At 41.1% G+C, this 18,738-nt stretch overlaps 1 protein-coding gene across 3 annotated transcripts in view; it reads right to left on the bottom strand.

The window, feature by feature from the left end:
- Positions 1–5,957: 5,957 nt before the first annotated feature.
- The window catches only part of LOC147108276 (phosphatidylinositol 4-phosphate 5-kinase type-1 gamma-like), a 164,166-nt gene continuing 151,385 nt past the window's right edge, over positions 5,958–18,738 (bottom strand). For all 3 annotated transcript variants that reach the window (XM_086004836.1, XM_086004838.1, XM_086004837.1), the window contains one exon: positions 5,958–18,475. In XM_086004836.1, the coding sequence (XP_085860962.1) occupies positions 18,444–18,475 (32 nt within the window). In that variant the 3' untranslated portion in view covers positions 5,958–18,443. The remainder of the gene's footprint in view (positions 18,476–18,738) is intronic.

Genomic DNA, 18,738 nt, shown 5'->3' with positions numbered 1-18,738 from the left:
TAGATTGGCATTCCATACAGGCACTGAAGGTTGAGGCCAAAAAGGATGACGACGTCACACCTGGACGACTGTCAAAAATGCTAACTGACGCAAAAGAAGTGTTCCAGGAGGGACTAGGAACACAAAGGAATAACAGCAACAATTAAAATAGAGGAAAATGCAAGCCCAAAGTTTCTGACGGCCAGTGCCTTATGCGATCAGACCAGCTGTTGAAGCAGAGCTGGAAGGGTTGGAACATTCAGGAGTACTGTCCAAAGTGGACTGGAGTGAGTGGGCTACACCCATCGTTCCTGTAATGAAGAGGTCGTTGAGTAATACGCCTGGGGAACCAAAGAAGGTCCGCATCTGTGGGGATTTTAAGGTGACAGTGAACCCAGTCCTTAACACGGTGCAATATCCGCTTCCACGTATTGAGGATATTTTCGCCTCGCTATCTGCTGGTAAACGCTTCACCAAAATTGATCTAGCCCAGGCGTACTTGCAAATGGAGGTAGAAGAAGCTTCGAAACATTACCTTACGATCAACACCCATAAAGGTCTCTATCAATACAACCGGCTGGTGTTTGGAGTAGCCTCGGCTCCGGCTATCTGGCAAAGGGCGATGGATCAGGTCCTGCAAGGGATTCCAGGGACCCAGTGTTATTTGGACGACATCTTGGTCACGGGCAAAAATGACGGTGATCACCTCGCTAACTTGGAGAAGGTGCTCCCCAGATTAAAAGGAGTATGGGCTACGAGCTAATCGCCACAAGTGTGAGTTTTTCCAGAAACAGATCTCGTATTGCGGCCGCGTCATCGATGAAGAGGGGTTACATAAGTCCCCTGACAAGATTGAGGCAGTAGTCAAGGCTCCAGCACCGGAAAATATGTCACAACTGAGGTCGTTCCTTGGGCTGGTAAACTATTACCATCAGTTCTTACCAAATTTGTCTACGGTATTACACCCGCTGAACACCCTACTGCAAACAGGGGTACCATGGAAGTGGGATGACGAACGTAGACGAGCTTTCCAGAAGTGTAAAGAATTGATCACATCAAAAGAGGTGTTGGCCCATTTCAACCCAGCACTACCAATTCGGTTGGCATGTGATGCATCACCCTACGGCATTGGAGCGGTGCTGTCGCACAAATTCCCAGACGGGTTGGAGAGGCCAGTAGCCTTTGCGTCTCGGTCACTAACCTCAGCCGAGCGCAACTACGCCCAGATTGACAGGGAGGCCCTCAGCCTAGTATGGGGAGTAAAAGAATTCAACCACTATCTGCATGGGCAGAAGTTCACTTGGCTGACTGACCACCAACCACTTGTCTCCATCTTTAATCCTAAGAAGGGCGTTCCAGTGATGACTGCACAGCGGTTACAAAGATGGTCCCTGTTTCTAGGGGCGAATCAATATGAAATAGAATATAAAGGCACGAAACAGCATGGGAAAGCTGATGGGCTATCGCGCCTGCCACTGCCTACTGTGGAGGAAGCACCAGCAGTGGACCCTATCAAGATATTTTATTCGTCAATAATTGAACGATTGCCAGTAACAAATGCGGATATAGAGAAGGAGACCCGCAATGATCCGACGCTGTCACGGTTATATGAATTGACGGTGAGGGGATGGCCAACGCATGGCGACTCACTGTTGCCAGCATTCTCATTCAGAAGAGAACAGCTGTCAGTATGCCAGGGGACAGTGATGTGTGGATCCAGAGTGGTGATTCCACCCAAATTAAGGGAGAGAGTGCTAAATGAGCTACATGAAGGTCATTTGGGGGGGGGGGGGGGCGGGGGAGTGAAAATGAAAAGCCTTGCTAGGGCTTGTGTGGTGGCCGGGAATCGATCAACAAATCGAAGACCTAACTAAGAGCTGCTTAGGATGCCAAAAGGTCCAAAATGCATCACCACATGCCCCTCTACACCCATGGGAGTGGCCCTCCTCTCCATGGCAACGGGTGCACATTGATTTTGCTGGTCCATTCATGGACTCAATGTTCTTAATAGCAGTGGATGCTCATTCAAAGTGGCCTGAGGTGATAAAGATGTCTTCAACCACTACAGAGAAAACGATTGCAGTCCTACGGACCATATTTGCCAGAAACGGTTTGCCAGAGCAGATCTGCTCTGAAAATGGACCACAGTTTGTGTCCGATGAGTTCCAAAAATTCATGAAAAGGAATGGGGTAAGGCATTACACATCCGCCCCGTATCATCCAGCCACCAATGGATTGGCTGAGAGGTTCGTACAAACCTTTAAGGCGGCGATAAAGGCCATGTGCGACGATGAAATTCCACTACAGCATAAGGTGGACAATTTCTTATTAGCCTACCAAAACGCGACACATGCAGTTACCAACCAGACCCCGGCCATGATGTTCTTTAACCGAAGGTTGAGATCTCGTCTGGACTTGCTCAGACCAAATGTGCGAAGAAATGTTGAGGACAAACAATTCCAGCACATCAATGAGAAGCCGACAAGGAGCTTCAATGTAGGGCAACCAGTCTTGGCCCGTGACTATCGAACAGAGAAGTGGCAACCCGGAACGATATGTACAAGGCAGGGGCCATTAATGTACACAGTGGATGTCGGGGAGAACATTGAGACACGCCACGTCGATCAGATCTTAGCGTCACAGGAATGCGTCAACCCCATGTCTCGAGTACCTGGGGATGAACCCGACATACCGGTAGCATCTACTTCAGACCCAGTAGCAGTGGAACCCGATGAACTACCCGATGAAAAGGGGTCAGAATCGCCTCTGCACCAAGAACAAGAACCTCTGGAAAGGCGCTATCCCGAAAAGGGTCAGGAAGCCGCCCCAAAGACTGAATCTATAAGTGGACTTTTGTTATTTAATGTACATGTAAAAATGTAATTGTTATTTGAATATTAAGGGGGTTATTATTAATCTAAAAGGGGAGGAATTGTAGTGTATGTGCCTTTAAGTCAGAACTACTTTTTACAGCTCCTGTATACTGTAGTACCGGCAGTGATCACACCAGTATATAAGCTTTGCGCATGCCTCTGTACCCCAGTCTAGAGATTACCCTCCTCCAGTAAAGACCTGTTATTTGTTAATGTACAGCATCCGTGTGATTATTTATCCACTGAACCACGGATCCAACAGTCCTGGCCTCAAAACAACCTCCAAAATGAGTACAGAAGAGGTTCACTAGGGATGAGAGGCTTCAGTAATGGGGAAGAAACTAGACAAACAAGGGTTCTTTTCACTGGAACAGAGAGGGTTAAAGATACAATAGAATAGAATATAGATATGGAACGTTCTACCAGAAACAGGGATAGAAATAGAACCCATAATAGCTTTTAAAGGGAAAGTGAATAAATGTTTGAAAAATATATATATATATATTCTGGTTATGGAGAAAGGACATGGCAGTGAGACTAAGTGAATAGTTCTTTCAGAGAGCTGCACAGTTGTAGTTTGCCAAAATGGCCTCCTTGTGTGCTGTAAAATTGTATGTTTCTATGATTTGTGGAGGCAACATTGAGTTTTCCTCCCAGCTGGCCCCTGTATATACCTCATTAAGGGCCACTTTGTTAAATAGATGGATCTGCCAAATGTGAAATTAGCTTCATCGGGATGTAAATATTGTCTTCTTGACAGTTAGAGGCAAGTATCTGACTGATCATTGGGCAGTCGGTTTCTAGTTAAGGGCTTCCACACAAAACAAATTGCCTTGCATCATCCAGAAGGTTCCTCAGATCATTACGCAATTAAATTGCATCAATATGAGAATGTCTCCAAGCACTAACCAACTACTCTCTCCCAGTTGATATAGTCTCCAATTATACAGTGGGATAGTTCCTGCAGCAGCCACTTTAAGACAATTGTGTGTGTTGCGAATCGTCTCACAATGCTGGCAGGTGGGAGTAGTTCAGCTGCTCAGCCCTCAGGCTACATTTTGGTTGCCTCAAACTTCAGAGGTGAGCTGCTACCAGAGGCAAGGCAAGTCAATCCTACATAACATAGAGAGCCACATTGTCTCAGACAGCAGGCCCACTACTTTTTGTATTGCTTGTTGTTACTGTCTTGAGTGGAAGTTAGCAACCAAATATGTACTAGAGAAAGTAGTGGAAGGAGGAAAAAAAACATGGCATCAGAAAATTCCAGTAAAGGTGAAATGTCAACCAACTTTGTATCAACTGCAACCCTCTGTTTCTAGAGCACGGAATTCACTAACCCTTGTAGACACCATTGACCACAATACCTCATGCCAAGAGTGCACCATTTTTTGTTTTAAACAAGAAACTTGGAAAGGTCCAAGGTCCACAATGCAATACACACCAAAGTTGAACAGAGGAGAGATGATGAGGTAAATGATAGGATGTACAAAAGAGGCCATTTGCCAGCACCACCTCTTCTACTCTAATCTATTCCCATTCACTGGCATTTTCCTCCTATCCTTTTTCTTTTCAAAATCTTATCCCAATAGCCATTTGTGATAAAGTATTTATGTTCTAATAATCCTCAAGGAAAAAAATATACCTCGAATTGCCCCTTCCTTTTAGTCACAGTCATCAGTCTATGGCCCCTTGTGATCAATTTGCAAACCCGTGGAAACAATCTTCCACTGTTCACTCAAAACTTTTCAAAATGTTGGTTTTAAAAGCCTGTAAATTGTAGAACAAAAAGGAAAATTTAAGGTGAGAAGCTCCAGTATTAAGACCCTGTGAAAGAACAAGTTAGGGGAGGAGACAGTGTGAGAAGTCTTGACTTTAATACAGTGGAAATGCAGGAAGGAGGAATTTATAGGATAGAAGAGTATAGAGAGCTTAAAAGGAACAAGGGAGAAAACGTGAGGATTACTGACCATAGTGGTGTTGATAAAAGCAAGATGGATTCCACTAGGGAGAGAGAGGTTGTACACGTGAGGCGAAGTCAGGTAGATCTCAGACTGTTTGTGCCCTATCAAGAGTGTATCCTCAGGTAGAGGAGCTCATGTAAAATAAATTCTCCAAGAAGACCATGAAAGACACAGCAAAAAATGCTGTGGAAAGCCGGGCAGAGCCGAATCCAAACAATTGCTTTCTGTTGTAGAAAAAGTGCACACCCTTTGTACAAGAGGGATGCACCATGGGGCCTGTCCAAATCATTACCAAGGGAGAATGAATCATAAACAGTAATTGCAAACTATTTTATACACTGCAGTGCTCACCAGTCACAAAATAGATTGAGGCCTTTGTCAGTGGGACACAATGAGCTGTTTAATGATGGAGGTGTATCAGATGAAGATGCTGGCTGTACATTTTACATCACTGAAAAGCATACCACTTTCCCCCCATTTTTTGTTATAAACTACAGGCTGGAGATAATGGGGACCTTGAACCCTAATATGTTTGACAATCACACCTCTAAGGCAGCACAAACTCAAATTAAACATACCATTTTAAGCTCCTTTTACTGTATATAGCTTCAGTGCTGCTGACTCAACACCAAAGTAAACTTAAAATAAAAACAGAAAATGCTGGAAATACTCAGGTGGTCAGGCAGCATCTGTAGAGAGAGAAACTGAGTTAACGTTTCAGATCGGTGACCCTTCATCAGTAAACTTGCCAGATCAACAGGGACCTCCAACCTTAACAAATCTGCAAATTTACTTGGCGTTGCTGCCAGCTGCACAAGACCAGAGTGTCAGGAATCAACAGCACGAATGCACCAACTTTAAACTGAACTACCTTACAGAGCGTGTTGCAAATAGTTATAGCTGATTATGTGGAACTAACTACCCAAGGAGGCAGATAATATCAGCAAACTCAAAAAGACACTTGAAATATAGGGATTGCCAGATTAACACTATAGGAATCTGTATTCTGTACAACCCTACATAATTGAGGATTTTCATGCTAATTAGCATTAGGCTAAGTGCACAGAAGAGAATCTTTTAAATGAAAATATTGAATTCAAACTTCAATTAAAATGCATTTTAAAAACCAGACTGCAGACATTCAGCAATGTAGTGTTTTTTATTATAATATTGACATTTCATAAGAAAAAAACAGCAGCAAGAACAAAGGAGCTATCAAACAAATTTCATCCAACTTTACCAACCTAATTGTTTATAATCAGGGTTAAAAATATGCACGCGCCACACACACGCCCCGTTTTAATACAATGAGTCTATGTTCAGGTGCCCAGTCATTTGCCAAATGAAAATGATCTGGAGTTGAAAAAAAAAAATGCTTTGAGCTTTCTGAACAGACTGCAGTTGAACTCAGGAGTCGAGAGTGATTCTGGATGTCAATAAAGACAAAGGTGCAAAATGCACACCCGTGTGCAGCCACAGGACGGCTTAAACACACTACCTGGAAATTCATTAACTGAAATATCTATCGATGGGTCATTTAGTATTAAGCGGATTCACACTGCTTGCTGCTTATTACGGGGAATGTGATTTAACCCCTTGTGTACTACTTGCCAGCTGCCAGGCAATAATACACTAATCAATATCAAATAGTCTTTGATTTAGAAATACACCAAAGAGGGGGAAATATTTCCATGTCTTTTTATGTACAATCATTAACAAATATATACAAAATAACTGCGTATGTACAGAACAGAAGTTAGTTGAGCCACTTGCCTGTGAGTTTTAATAACAATACTATCAGGAACAAACCGAGACAATAACACATCACAGATACCCTATAAATCAGGAAACTTATGCTGTCAAATAAATGTCATGATATTTGTGCAGGGCTGTATCCCTGCAAATTTAAAACTAACCATATTCTATAATTTAAATGTACAAATGCTTTATATTTTTGCTGCAGTGCTGACAATGCCTGAATTAATGAGACAGACCCAGTGACATTTCTTGGAAGCAATCCTAACTTTCCCACTGCAGCAACATACTGGTACCCTATACTGCCACACTATAAAACAAGGAAGAGCTCTTCATTTCACTCTGTATAAAGTGTGAATGCATCCAATCATTCTGGACAAGGTGCAAACCTGTTTAGCAGTTGGCTTGGTGCCTGCTGATGCAGGCTGCATCTGCTGCTAGTGTGTGTCTGCTGATGGACAGTAACTGCCGTCACGATGGGCGAGATGAAAAATGCTGTACTGTACTATAACTACAGCACCTCCAACTGCCCACGTTCTTCACAGATAATTCACATCTCAGCAAAATTAAATTCCATTAAAAAGTGTCAGTAGCACTGGAATGCATAAAATACTCTGTGCTAATAATTCCCGATTTACAATATTAACAAAAAAAATCAAATGGTCCATTAAAGCCATGGTGCATTAAAGTTTGTAGCTTCACCACAAAAACATGCTTTATGCCAAATTTCTTGCCTCCTCGCTTGAAAGCGCTTACTAATATGGGGGACACAGTTCCACAGCAGCTCTCTGGTACCTCATCCATGTGGTCGCTCTACATGCTCAAGTCAGAACAATGAGAGCTATTTGACCATGGGAGCCAGATGCTGCCCTCACCCAGCCTCCACACTATCCAGCAGAAGTCACTGGGTAGCAATCAGGGGTACAGATCTCACCCGATGTTTCCCTCCCTGATCCAGGGACGCAGCACCAATTGTCATGCCCCTGCACCACTCGAGCTGAGATGTTAACTCAGCACAGACCTGGGTTTGAAGCCAGGGCGTTCTGCTTTATATTGTTTAGCTATACATTGCCTTTCCCAATTGAGCCACTGGAGGGAGTCTCACCGCACACTTCAGACCCATCAATGCAGATGTTAATTACAGTAGATTTTCAGGACAAAAGTTTATGTAGAAATGCAGAGCAATAAACACTGACAAAATATTAACTTTACTGTAAACCGGATTTCAGTCTGTGGATTTGTAATACATGAGCTCAGGTACCAGAGTTCAATGATCTCTGCTGAGAATTCAATGATACGATGAAAACTGATGAGTACTACAGGGGACATGACTGACAAATTAGGTTAGGAGTAGAAAGGGAAGTCAGGGGAACGTTAGGATAATCAAGTTGGGTATAAATTACCAGGGAAGGACACTGAAGTAGACAGTATAAGTGGGGTTAAGAGACAGTATTTCTAAAGAGATTGAGGGTTATAAGAAAGTAGGGTTGATCCATCAACGGGCTTGTTTGACCTAATGGCCTTTACCTATTCTTAAGTATCTTCTGTATTGAAATTCACATCGGATAAAATATTAAACTTTAAGGTTGGATTAAAACTCCTTTAAAATTATAGGGGATGCTCCAATCAGCCTTACTTTAATTTTGCTTTATCAGAAGCAATTACACTTATCTTTTCTTTTGTTAATTTATTTTTACATTGTACAGGAATGAAATCATATTTTTCTGGGAGATGTTTTGCCCTGAAATTAAATGGGGCAGCAATAGAACCTCCTTCACAACTCCCCCCACCCCCCCCCCCCACCCACCCCTCCAATAAGGAGCACTACTGTAAAGCCATGCTCACAGCTGAGTGTTAAGGTTGTTTTCTGTAATTATTAATATTCCTATTACCCAAGAGAGAACCTGGAGACGTGCGATACTTTGGAAGGGGGGGGGGGGGGGGTGGAGGGGAAGAAATTTGGGATGAGTTAAGGGCAGCAAGAGGGGCAAACAGTAAGTTTTAAACCAAGTTTTAACACAACCTGAACCTCAAACTTATGAGAAGGCAGCTTTGTTTCTTAGATTCTGTTTTCTTTGCAGTTTTTTTGTGATTTTTGATGAAGTAACACGTCTCCTGGGTCACTCCACATTCAGAACAATTACAATTTCAGTTCTTAATAATTCTTAAACCAATTTTCTCCTAACTATCTATTGTTCAATTTAATCACTGGCCAAGACCAATAAAAACAAAATGGAGCCTGGCTTGGTCATTAATATTTTTAAAAGGTATTTTGCTGCACATTTGGTATATCAAGCTAACACTCCAACTTGGGAAATCTCATGACAAACACCTGATACAACCTTAAATAGAATGCAAAAAACAGCTGATAGTTAAATAAATAGTCTTGTCACTGGGTTTATTAGTGTATTGGTAGAATTGTGCGACAGGAAAAATTGCACTTCAACCCAATACATTGTCATGCTCTTAATCCAACCCTTCAAACTGCTCCCACAGACCCATACCCACCAATGCTTCACCCTGGTGTTACACAGCTCAAAATACTCCCAAGATACAGCCCAAGTTTGGGAGGACAGGATCTAATTGTATTGCTGGGTGTTTTTCACCTTTCAAGCAGTTATAAAAATTTCACACTTCACTGAAATCCAAGTGACAACTTTGAAGTGTGCTGAAAGCTGATTAACAAATCAGCTGATTAAGTGGCAAATATTCACACCAATCTTAAAATGATGAGCAGTGTTACTGTTGCTTATCGAGGAGGAAACAATTAACAGAGTTAAACCAGTGTCTAATAAATTGCTCCAAACCACCTGTACAGACAGAGAGAAAGAGAGAGAGAGAAAAACAATGGATTTGCTCGGAGGTCAGTCTGAGTGTGGCCTCGAACAAGTCACTACTTAGGATAGTAGGCAAAGACCAAGTTTAGTGAATACCCCTGTTGCATGGCAACCCCGAGTAGGCTTTGTTACAGCTATTGGGCCCTTCAACAGCTGCTTATACACTGCTTTTTGTGCTGTGTTAATGCCACCAGCTCCTGATATGCTGGTCTAGTGCAAATTGCGGCAATACCAAAGTAAATTTGCCCAATTCGAGGAGGCTGGTGGCAGACTCCTTGTGGTGCACAGGCACATCTGAAGCTGGTGGCATGAACACAACATGAAATGAATAAAGACAGCTAGAACAGATCTGGAAAATGTAGACAGAGGAACATCCCAGACGTAAAGGCCTTAAATGCTTCATCCTCAATTACAATTTTTTTAAATTTTTTTTAAAAAATACATTACTGGAGTGCAATCGAGATATGGTTCTGTTTCTTATTTAGCAGCCCTGGAAAACACAAGAAACCTCTACTGCAGTCAAAACTTCCAATTCAAGAAATACATTTTAAATAAAAATACAAATGCCTGCAATTCTAAACCACAACTTAAACAAGGAAGGAAATTAACTGGACACATGTAATATTTCTGGTTTAAGTCAGCTATTTACCTGGCCTGCACACTTATAGTAACACTGATTTTATGAAGATAAAAAAACTTTTGAAAATATTTTCTTCACATTATTTAATAGAAATCATAGAAAACCATTTAAATCCAATTTCTTCAGCAAAAACAAAGCAATGATATGCACATTGAGTACAAGGTCTAATATAAGACATCCAAGGAGACTAGTCCATTGTCTAAGCTTATAAACTGTGCAAAGCAGCTCCTTACATGGACATAAAAATGATTAAAGACAAAAGAGGAAAAATTGGGCTGTTGGAAATATGAAGTTTTACTTTTTCTCTCTAAATGTATACTCCCTCCACCATACTCCTCCCTCCACCATTCTATTTAGAGTATAGGCTGGCCATTAATCTACAGAAAATTCCTCATCCTTTTAGTCACCAAAAACCGTGTATAGACGATCATTAATTCCTCATGGGTTTACAGCCAATCGTCATAAATCTGTACGAGGTGCTGAAAATGGTCAGTCGGAAATAGCTCCTGTGCATCAAGTGATTTGAAAAGATCCACTGAACAGAAAATGCTGTAAATTCACAGCAGCCCCTCGACATCTTAAAAAAAAAGGACAGGTTAACATTTCAGGTAGAGAACCTTGACGAACTGATGAAGGATCTCCACTGAAATGTTCATGTGCCTTTTCTTCTTTTAACTGTTGCATTTCTGGCATTTTAAAGATTTTGAACATTTGTGCTTTTTTTTTAAAAAAAAAAGCAAACAATTCCAAAAGAACAGATAGATTTGCAATTATCTAGTGCTTCATCACAACACGAATGCCCCAAAGTGCATCACAAACAATGAATTATCCTGAAGTGCAGTGACTGTTTTGTGGATAAATGTGCTAGCCGTTTTGTACATAGCAAGCTCCTACAAACAGCAATTGGATAAAAATAGTTTATTGTATAGAGGGAAAATTCATGTTTGGACTGGACTGAGGTGCTCTGCACAGAGAAACCGAAACCAGTTATCTAATACGTCCTCTGCTTTCTCACCTTACATGCCAAAGACATGAAAATCATTTAAAAAACGATCGCTGACAATGAACGTGTTTGACATTAGCCGTTTTCTGTTCCTGATTACTCCATGAGTAGGTGGTGAAATTTAATGACATGAAAATTAAAAAAGGTATTTTTAAATTAAATTTGAATTCATAAAGGATTTTTAAACCCTAAAGCCTACATTCTGTATCTGCTGGCTCAGTTATTATTGCTACTTCTCTCCAGCGACACTAGCAGTTATTATTATTGCAGCCCTGGTACCTGCATGGGTGTACAAAACAAATTCACTTCACAGGAGAGAAAATGGCAGCAACTCCAACATTGCGCAAATTTTTGCCATGCAAACACTTTTACAGCTGCAATAAATTGCCAGCCAAGAGGCCCAAATTTAAATAATCCCTGGGTACTTGGGAAATGTATTTTAACCTCCATCGCTAGTTAAATACAAAAATTACTCAGTGTCTGTGTTATGTAGGGCTGCTACAAAAATCAATATTTTAACAGAGCCTGAAGATGCTGTGGTCATCAATATCTCCGAGGCTCAGGATGACCTGAGCACTGTGATAAATAATAACCAAAATTAATATAAATGATTTGTTATTCTAGTTATAGGGCACAGACCACCTGCATTTTCACTCCAGCTGCCAATATATTAAGTAAAGATGCAAATGCTAAGAATCTGAAATAAGAACAAAAAATGTAGGAAATACGCAGCAACTCCATCAGCATCTGAACAGAAAAGACAGGTTAACCTGGTGAGCGTATCCCTTTGTATTTTCAGCATTTTATGCCAAAATATTAATGATACAATACTGTGTTTGTGCAAAAAAAATGCGGAGAAAGTAACAGTGACTGCAGCTGTTATATTTTCACCCAAATTTGATCATTGTTTGGAAACTTAACACATTAGTGGAGCAAATTGACATGGGAAATATGAATGGGATAAATGTGGAAGCTCAGCTGTATAATTTGCATCGTTTTTAAGGGAAATCCATCTGTTGGAGAGTGCAGTCACAAGACACCATCGCTCTCCATACACCTGTGAGCAAGATTTTAACCCAGCAGTTATTTTTTTGTTGAATTTCTCTCACCCTACCATTCCAATTCTCTCACCTCCACTCCACTGACTGGGATCCAAGTTATGGAGGAATCAGTTGGCCTCTATGCCTCCCTTGAGGCCATTAGTCACATGTGCATCTAGGATTGGTGACGACAAACTAGCAAACTACAGAGGACAGCGCAGCTAAGCAAAATTATGTCCACGGTCACTTTCCAGCACAGATCAGTGTATAACGATTGAGTGTGTCCTGGCTGACCACGTCTTCCCCTGACCCAGGGGACCCAAGGCCAACTGTAACTGCCTACTGAGATCAGCTAACCTATGGCTGGCCAGAGATCAAACCTGTGACGTTCCTGGTCTATACGGTGCAAAGATGAAGAGAACTACCTTGACAAGTGTGACTATTTATAAATCCTTTTTTTTTTTTTAAAAATACACTCCATTAGGGCATTTAAAAAAAGATGAAAACATTTAAAACAAGTAATTTTCATAGTTTGGCTTTTATCATACTTTGAAATGAGGCACAATGTTCCTTGTTAACCGAGTGGGGTCAAAACGCCTCCACAGCTCAAGAACCACACCTCATGCCAGCATTCATCATACCCAGGTGATCAGTTGCAACAACACAATTTAGAAAATAAATGTGTGGAGCGAAATCAAAGTGGTGTTAAAACCGAGTCACAATACTTACTGCAGTTCAATACTCATTGTGACAGCTAGACTCAGGCAAGAAGCCCAATGAGTGTGTCTGTATAATTTCCATTTTGATTACCCAAGTACAAAATATTGTGTGATTAGGGGATAGAGCAATGAGCTACTAGTGTGTCAAAGCAATGGTCTCCAGACAGAAAAATCGCAGATCAAGTCCCCTGCAGAGGGGTATTCACACTATTTGCCTCATCAGACCTTACCAGTCTGTGGTGGGGGGGGGGGAGAGGGGGTGCAAAAGAAAGAGTTCCATCACTTAAGTACAGCTGCCAGTGGTTCAATGACGGATTGACATTGATTTGGGGAGGGAATCGGGGATGGAACACCATCGTCCTAACATGAAGGAAGCTTCGATTTGAGGAGATCTGGGGTGCTAGGGGTGGGCAAAAAGAAATGGATCTTGGAAATAGTTACAAAAATATGTACATATACATATTATGCCTTTTAAAATAGATTACCTTTACAGTAGGTACGCAGCTGGGGAAGAACATGAGAAAATACAAACTGCTCCAGTCTACCAATCATTTTAGTCAAGGATGGAAGGACACAATTCATATCCATGCAGCAAAATCTTGGTCTCTCCTCCCACCCATGTGTTTACGTTGTCTATTCTGGAGATCTCATTTCTAATGCCTAAACAGCTTTTGCAACAAATCAAGGAATTTTAAGCATTTGATAATTCTACATTAAGTCAGATACTTCACATTACACTGGATTCACAGCGCATGGATCAAGGCACTCAAACCAAACACTCAGCCTGTCTGATTATTTAGCATCTGGAAAATGTAAAAAGATATTTAAATGATACATTAATCACCAGTGAACAGACAGGGTACAAGTAAATTGCATTAGTACATGTCCTTAAATCATTGTGAAAATATACTTTCCTCCAATTCCCAGCCTCTGGATCTACATCAGTACTGGGTCCACACATTATACCCAAGCTTCCACAATCAGGGTGCTCCCAAATTCAGTGCATTAATAGTCAGAAGTTGAGCAAATTCACTGCTGGAGAAAACAATGATTCATCACTAGAAACCTTCACCTAACATCTGGTGGCCGTTAGCACCAGAAAATTTTAAAACAAGTTTACAGCAAAGTAACCACAACTCAATTTTAAATCAATTTAGGGCACCATAAATTCAAACTGCAGCTACAATGGAGTAGTCAGGAAAAGAGATACAAATTCAAATAAACTTTTTTGATGCAAGATGTATGCAAGTATTTGATCTTTTTGTTTTAAGTTTAGTTTAGAAAATGTCTAAGGATTCTGTACGAGAACCAAGTTCTATATTATAATATTGCTCAGCGGGAGTGCTTTAAATGATCAGATACATATTAGCTAAAAGCTACTGACCATGTACCAATTGGCAACTCGCACTACATGCAGATAGCATCTCGGTACATTTTTGGTAACGCCATGAATTGTTAATTTTTCAGTGTGATCAACGCTGAATCAATGGCATAGAACAGGTTGGCAGCTGGGTACCACAATCAGTACAAAAATGGACCGAAATAAAACAAACTAAATCAGCAGTACATATTTTTTAAAACCCGAGTGATTTTTAAGTAGTAATTTAACGCCAGCAGTTCAGGCAGCTGTTAAAAACCAAAAGGGGATTTGCTGTTTCAGTTTAGGACATCAGGACTTCTTGGGTTACTAGTTCATTATTACTCTTACACCTTTTATCTCCATACATACAGCAAACCATGTCCAACCTGAGTGACTGTCAGAAGATAATCACATTTACCGTCAATTGTTCTTGGTTTTTGATTTCTTAGTACAAGATGAAGGATAGTTAGTATTGGACACAGTGAGCACTTTACAGCTGATACATACTAGTGATCAGCATTCCAGTCAAGTCCAATATTGGTTAGGTAAAGGGTAATTCTCCTCTGCGCTGTTTACAACCCCACTCACACATTAGTGGGACTTTCCATTGGTCATCTGTGCACTTTTGGATGGGACTCCCGATTTGGTGAAAGCAAATTCAGTAGTAACTTTCAAAAGGGAATTGGATATATACATGAAAAGAAAACATTTTCAGGGCTATGGGGAAACAGCAGGAGAGTGGGACTAATTGGATAGCTCTTTCAAAGAGATGACACAGACACAATAGACCGAATTGGTCTATTTCTGTGCTGTTACATTCTATGATTCAGATCCTCAGGATGTGCCAAAGCACTTCACAACCAAATAAATTGCTTTTTGAAGTGTAGTCACTGTTATGTAAGCAAATGCAACAGCCAATTTGCAAACAAGGTCCCACAAACAGCAATAAGACAAATGAACTGTTTCAGATCATAACCTCGGCCCCCATTACATTTTTACTTATATTTTTTATCCACACCTTTGTTTTGTGCCCGTCCCCCTTTTTTTCTCTCCCACATGGCAGCTGTCTCTCATTCTGTCAGCGCAGTTCACACCTAATCTAGAGCTGTCTTTTGTCTCTTTACTAGTCCGATCACCATCTCGTCTCGTTTTGAATACCTCTTAATGTCTCTTCACTTCTCTTTTGTTCTCTCATCCCCATTTCCCAGCCCCCAAACTGGCCTTTTAATCTGTTTCATTTCCTGTGTCTTTTCAGTCCTGACGAAGGGTTTCGACCTGAAATGTTGACTCTTTCACTTTCCACGGATGTTGCCTGCCCTGAGTTTTTCCAGCATTTTCTGTTGTTATAATGAACTGTTAATCTGTTTTTGATGATTTTGGTTGAGGGACATATGTTGGCTAGGGCAGAAGGAAAACTCCCCAGCTCCTCTTCAGATAGTGCCATGGGATCTTATGTCCACGTAAGGAGGTATAACATCTCATATAAAAGACGGCACCTCTGACAACACAGCAGTCCCTCAGTACTACATTGAAATGTTAGCCTTGATTAGCTGCTCAAGTCCTGGAGTGGGGCTTGAACCCACAACCTTCTGACTTAGAGACAAAAGTGGACCACTGGGCTAAGATTGACAAAGAACAAGAATGATGTGTTGTAACTAGTTTATGGTGACTATATCAAATTACATCTTGATCACAAGGCATTCCAAAATTTGTTTTAACCAATATTTTGGGAATCATGCTCCACGATTTAGTTAATTTTTCCATAAATACTGCAAACCGGTGGCCTTGGTTACAACCTATTTAGTATCTTTCTACACATCTACCTGCCAAACATTCTTCCCCCTTTCCCCGGAATCTACAACAATGTACTGCAAGGTTTGCTGTACATGGATTAGTAGACAGGAATTATGTGTTAATGTAACTGTCCTGCAGCCTAATCTTAAAATTAAAAATTCTACCAAGGTGTATTTCAAATTTGAAAGTTAACTAGGTACAGACAGGTTTTCAGTCTCTCAGTCTTGTGATAGGCCAACACTTCAGTAAGATTAACTCCAAGGGTCTATAAAATTCCAGGCTGACTAAAACTCAAATTAACTTGCTCACGTGGCAGGAAATAGAATGTGCCATTACTACAAATGGTGTACTGCAATGGCCCCGCTCCTAGAATGTGCCATTACTGCAAATGGTGTACTGCAATGGCCCCGCTCCTAGAATGTGCCATTACTACAAATGGTGTACTGCAATGGCCCCGCTCCTAGAATGTGCCATTACTACAAATGGTGTACTGCAATGGCCCCTCTCATGACGCTTACATCCTTCCAGTTACTAGCCTCAGATGCCAGGAAACCACTGGATAGGGGACGTAAAAATACTCGAACCATTTAAGACACGGAGTCAAAACGTTTTGCCTTTGTGTACCACAAAATCTCGGGGCCATATATTAAGTTTAAACCTATGAACCCATTATTTGCATAAATCCCAAGTTGCTGATACCAACAGATCTTGGTGTTCTTATTTAGAATTTGTCCACCAATAAGGCAACAGTACCAAGAACAGGCCATTCCAAACTTCCAGACAGAAATTCAAACAGGACAAACTAGTGAGTAAAAGGTATACACACACAAATAGGACCGAGTTGCCGGAGCATGAAGGGACAAATTGCCAGGGCTAGTGAGACCGCAGTTTGGTCATCCCTAAATTAACAGCTAGGTGATGAGACGGGGGAGGGGGGTGGGGAAACTGTAGGTTCTTTCATGGTAGATGAGCTGGGAGGGGCCAACTAGTCTTGCTCACATCTATCTATTTTGTAATCTGCATTAGGAATGTAATACCCTTGACACAATCAACGACTGTAAAATTGCAATAATAGAAAAGGAACGTGTAAGGTTTGCAAAACTAAGGAGACAGCTTGACTGATCTGGCAGCTCATTTTCTAGCCACTTGAGTGCAAAGTTCATAGTTATAAGAGAATTCATCATATATATTTTGGAATTTATCGTACAATACACGGATTAAATGTTTGGGTTGTAACAACTTGTAAATTTCTAGACATTTCAAAATTCAAAATATTAAACTATTCATACATAACCTGTAATTTTGTATTGCAGCTGAAAACATGTCTAGAAGAGTATAGTTTGTTAGGAAAACACAAACACTCAACGCATGCACTTCAGAAACATGTATATGTCACAGAAACAAAGGGGGTGCTCTTCAGAGTTTGGGGCTGAGGTACATCGTTGGGACAGTATAGAGGAAACTTTACTCTGCATCGACCCCAGGCTGTACCTGATCCGAGTGCTTGATCAGGCAATGTAGAGGAAGCTTTACTTTGCATCTAACCTGTGCTGTAGCCGACTTAGAGCATCTGATTCTGACCCTGGGTGTCTGATTTGGGAAAGTGTTCCATCCCATAGCACGAACATCCCTCATCTTGATGAGCACACAAAAATAAATCGCTTAAAAGTCATAAAAAGACATGCAGCTTTGGAAGGATTTTTTTATATATACATGGGGTTTCTGATTGACGGTTCAAATCACCACAATACTGCTCTGCTTTCCCAACCCCCCAAAGAAAAATAAATAACAATAAAATGGCTGAAAACTGCATATTCAGCATCATTACGGAAAATGTACCTCTGCCATCTGAAGCATGTTCAGTTTAGCATTGTGCTTCCAAGTTTATAGCTACCAGTGTTTCTGTATAACTCAGCTTACTACTTAGATTCACAAACAAACTTATGGTAGATTAACACTAGAGGGAAAATAACCCCAGCACAAGAGAAGTGCTTGATTGCTCACACATGATTTACACAACTGGAATCACGTTGTCAAAAGCTGCACGGATCTTGAATATTATCAAAAAAAAAACACACATTCACTATGAGGTTGATCATGGCACTCTGCAATCAATTTGTTAGGACAGAATCTAATTGAACAGGCTTCAGCTGGACATAGACTTTACAGCAGTGATTTGTCACCGACAAGCAACGACCACATAGAACCACATAATATGGTTGTTGTGCGAGCAGAGTTGGGCAGAAACATTGTTAACACTAATAAACAAGTTCCCCTGCCCCCCACCCCCCCCAGAAGTGTCACAGATCCAATTCCCCCATGAACTCTGTTCCAGCAGTTTTCTTTGCCCGAGTTTCACATACTACACGTTGCAACACACAGGGCCCAGCCGCAATGAGCGATGATGTCGTATCACTCTGATCCAATGGAGTGAGGCAGCTTCTGACCAAAATAAGTTATTCCTCTGGAAGAACTTCCCTCTTCATTCTTCAAAAATTATCTGCATAAGATTTACTGATAAAAACAAAATACAGAGTTACAAAACTGATCAACTGAAAGCGAAATGTCAATATGAGCATGTATTCTTTTGTGCTCACAAAGGTGCTGACTCTTGGTTCTACAGGTGCCTGCAGACCTCCAGTTCCTCACCTTAGTGGCTGTTTGTCATGCCAGTCTAGTCACTGAGTGCCAGCAGGCTACACAATTATGGATGGCCAACGTAAGTGAGACTGATCCTGTCCTATCCCTAGATACACGCATTAGTTAGTAATAAAAAT

This window comes from Somniosus microcephalus, chromosome 13 (assembly GCF_052327205.1).
Source record: "Somniosus microcephalus isolate GS21.2 chromosome 13, FLI_Smic_1.0, whole genome shotgun sequence".
Lineage (NCBI taxonomy): Eukaryota > Metazoa > Chordata > Chondrichthyes > Squaliformes > Somniosidae > Somniosus > Somniosus microcephalus.
The sequence above is the reverse complement of the archived record's forward strand: the minus strand, read 5'-3'. Positions and strand labels throughout refer to the sequence as shown.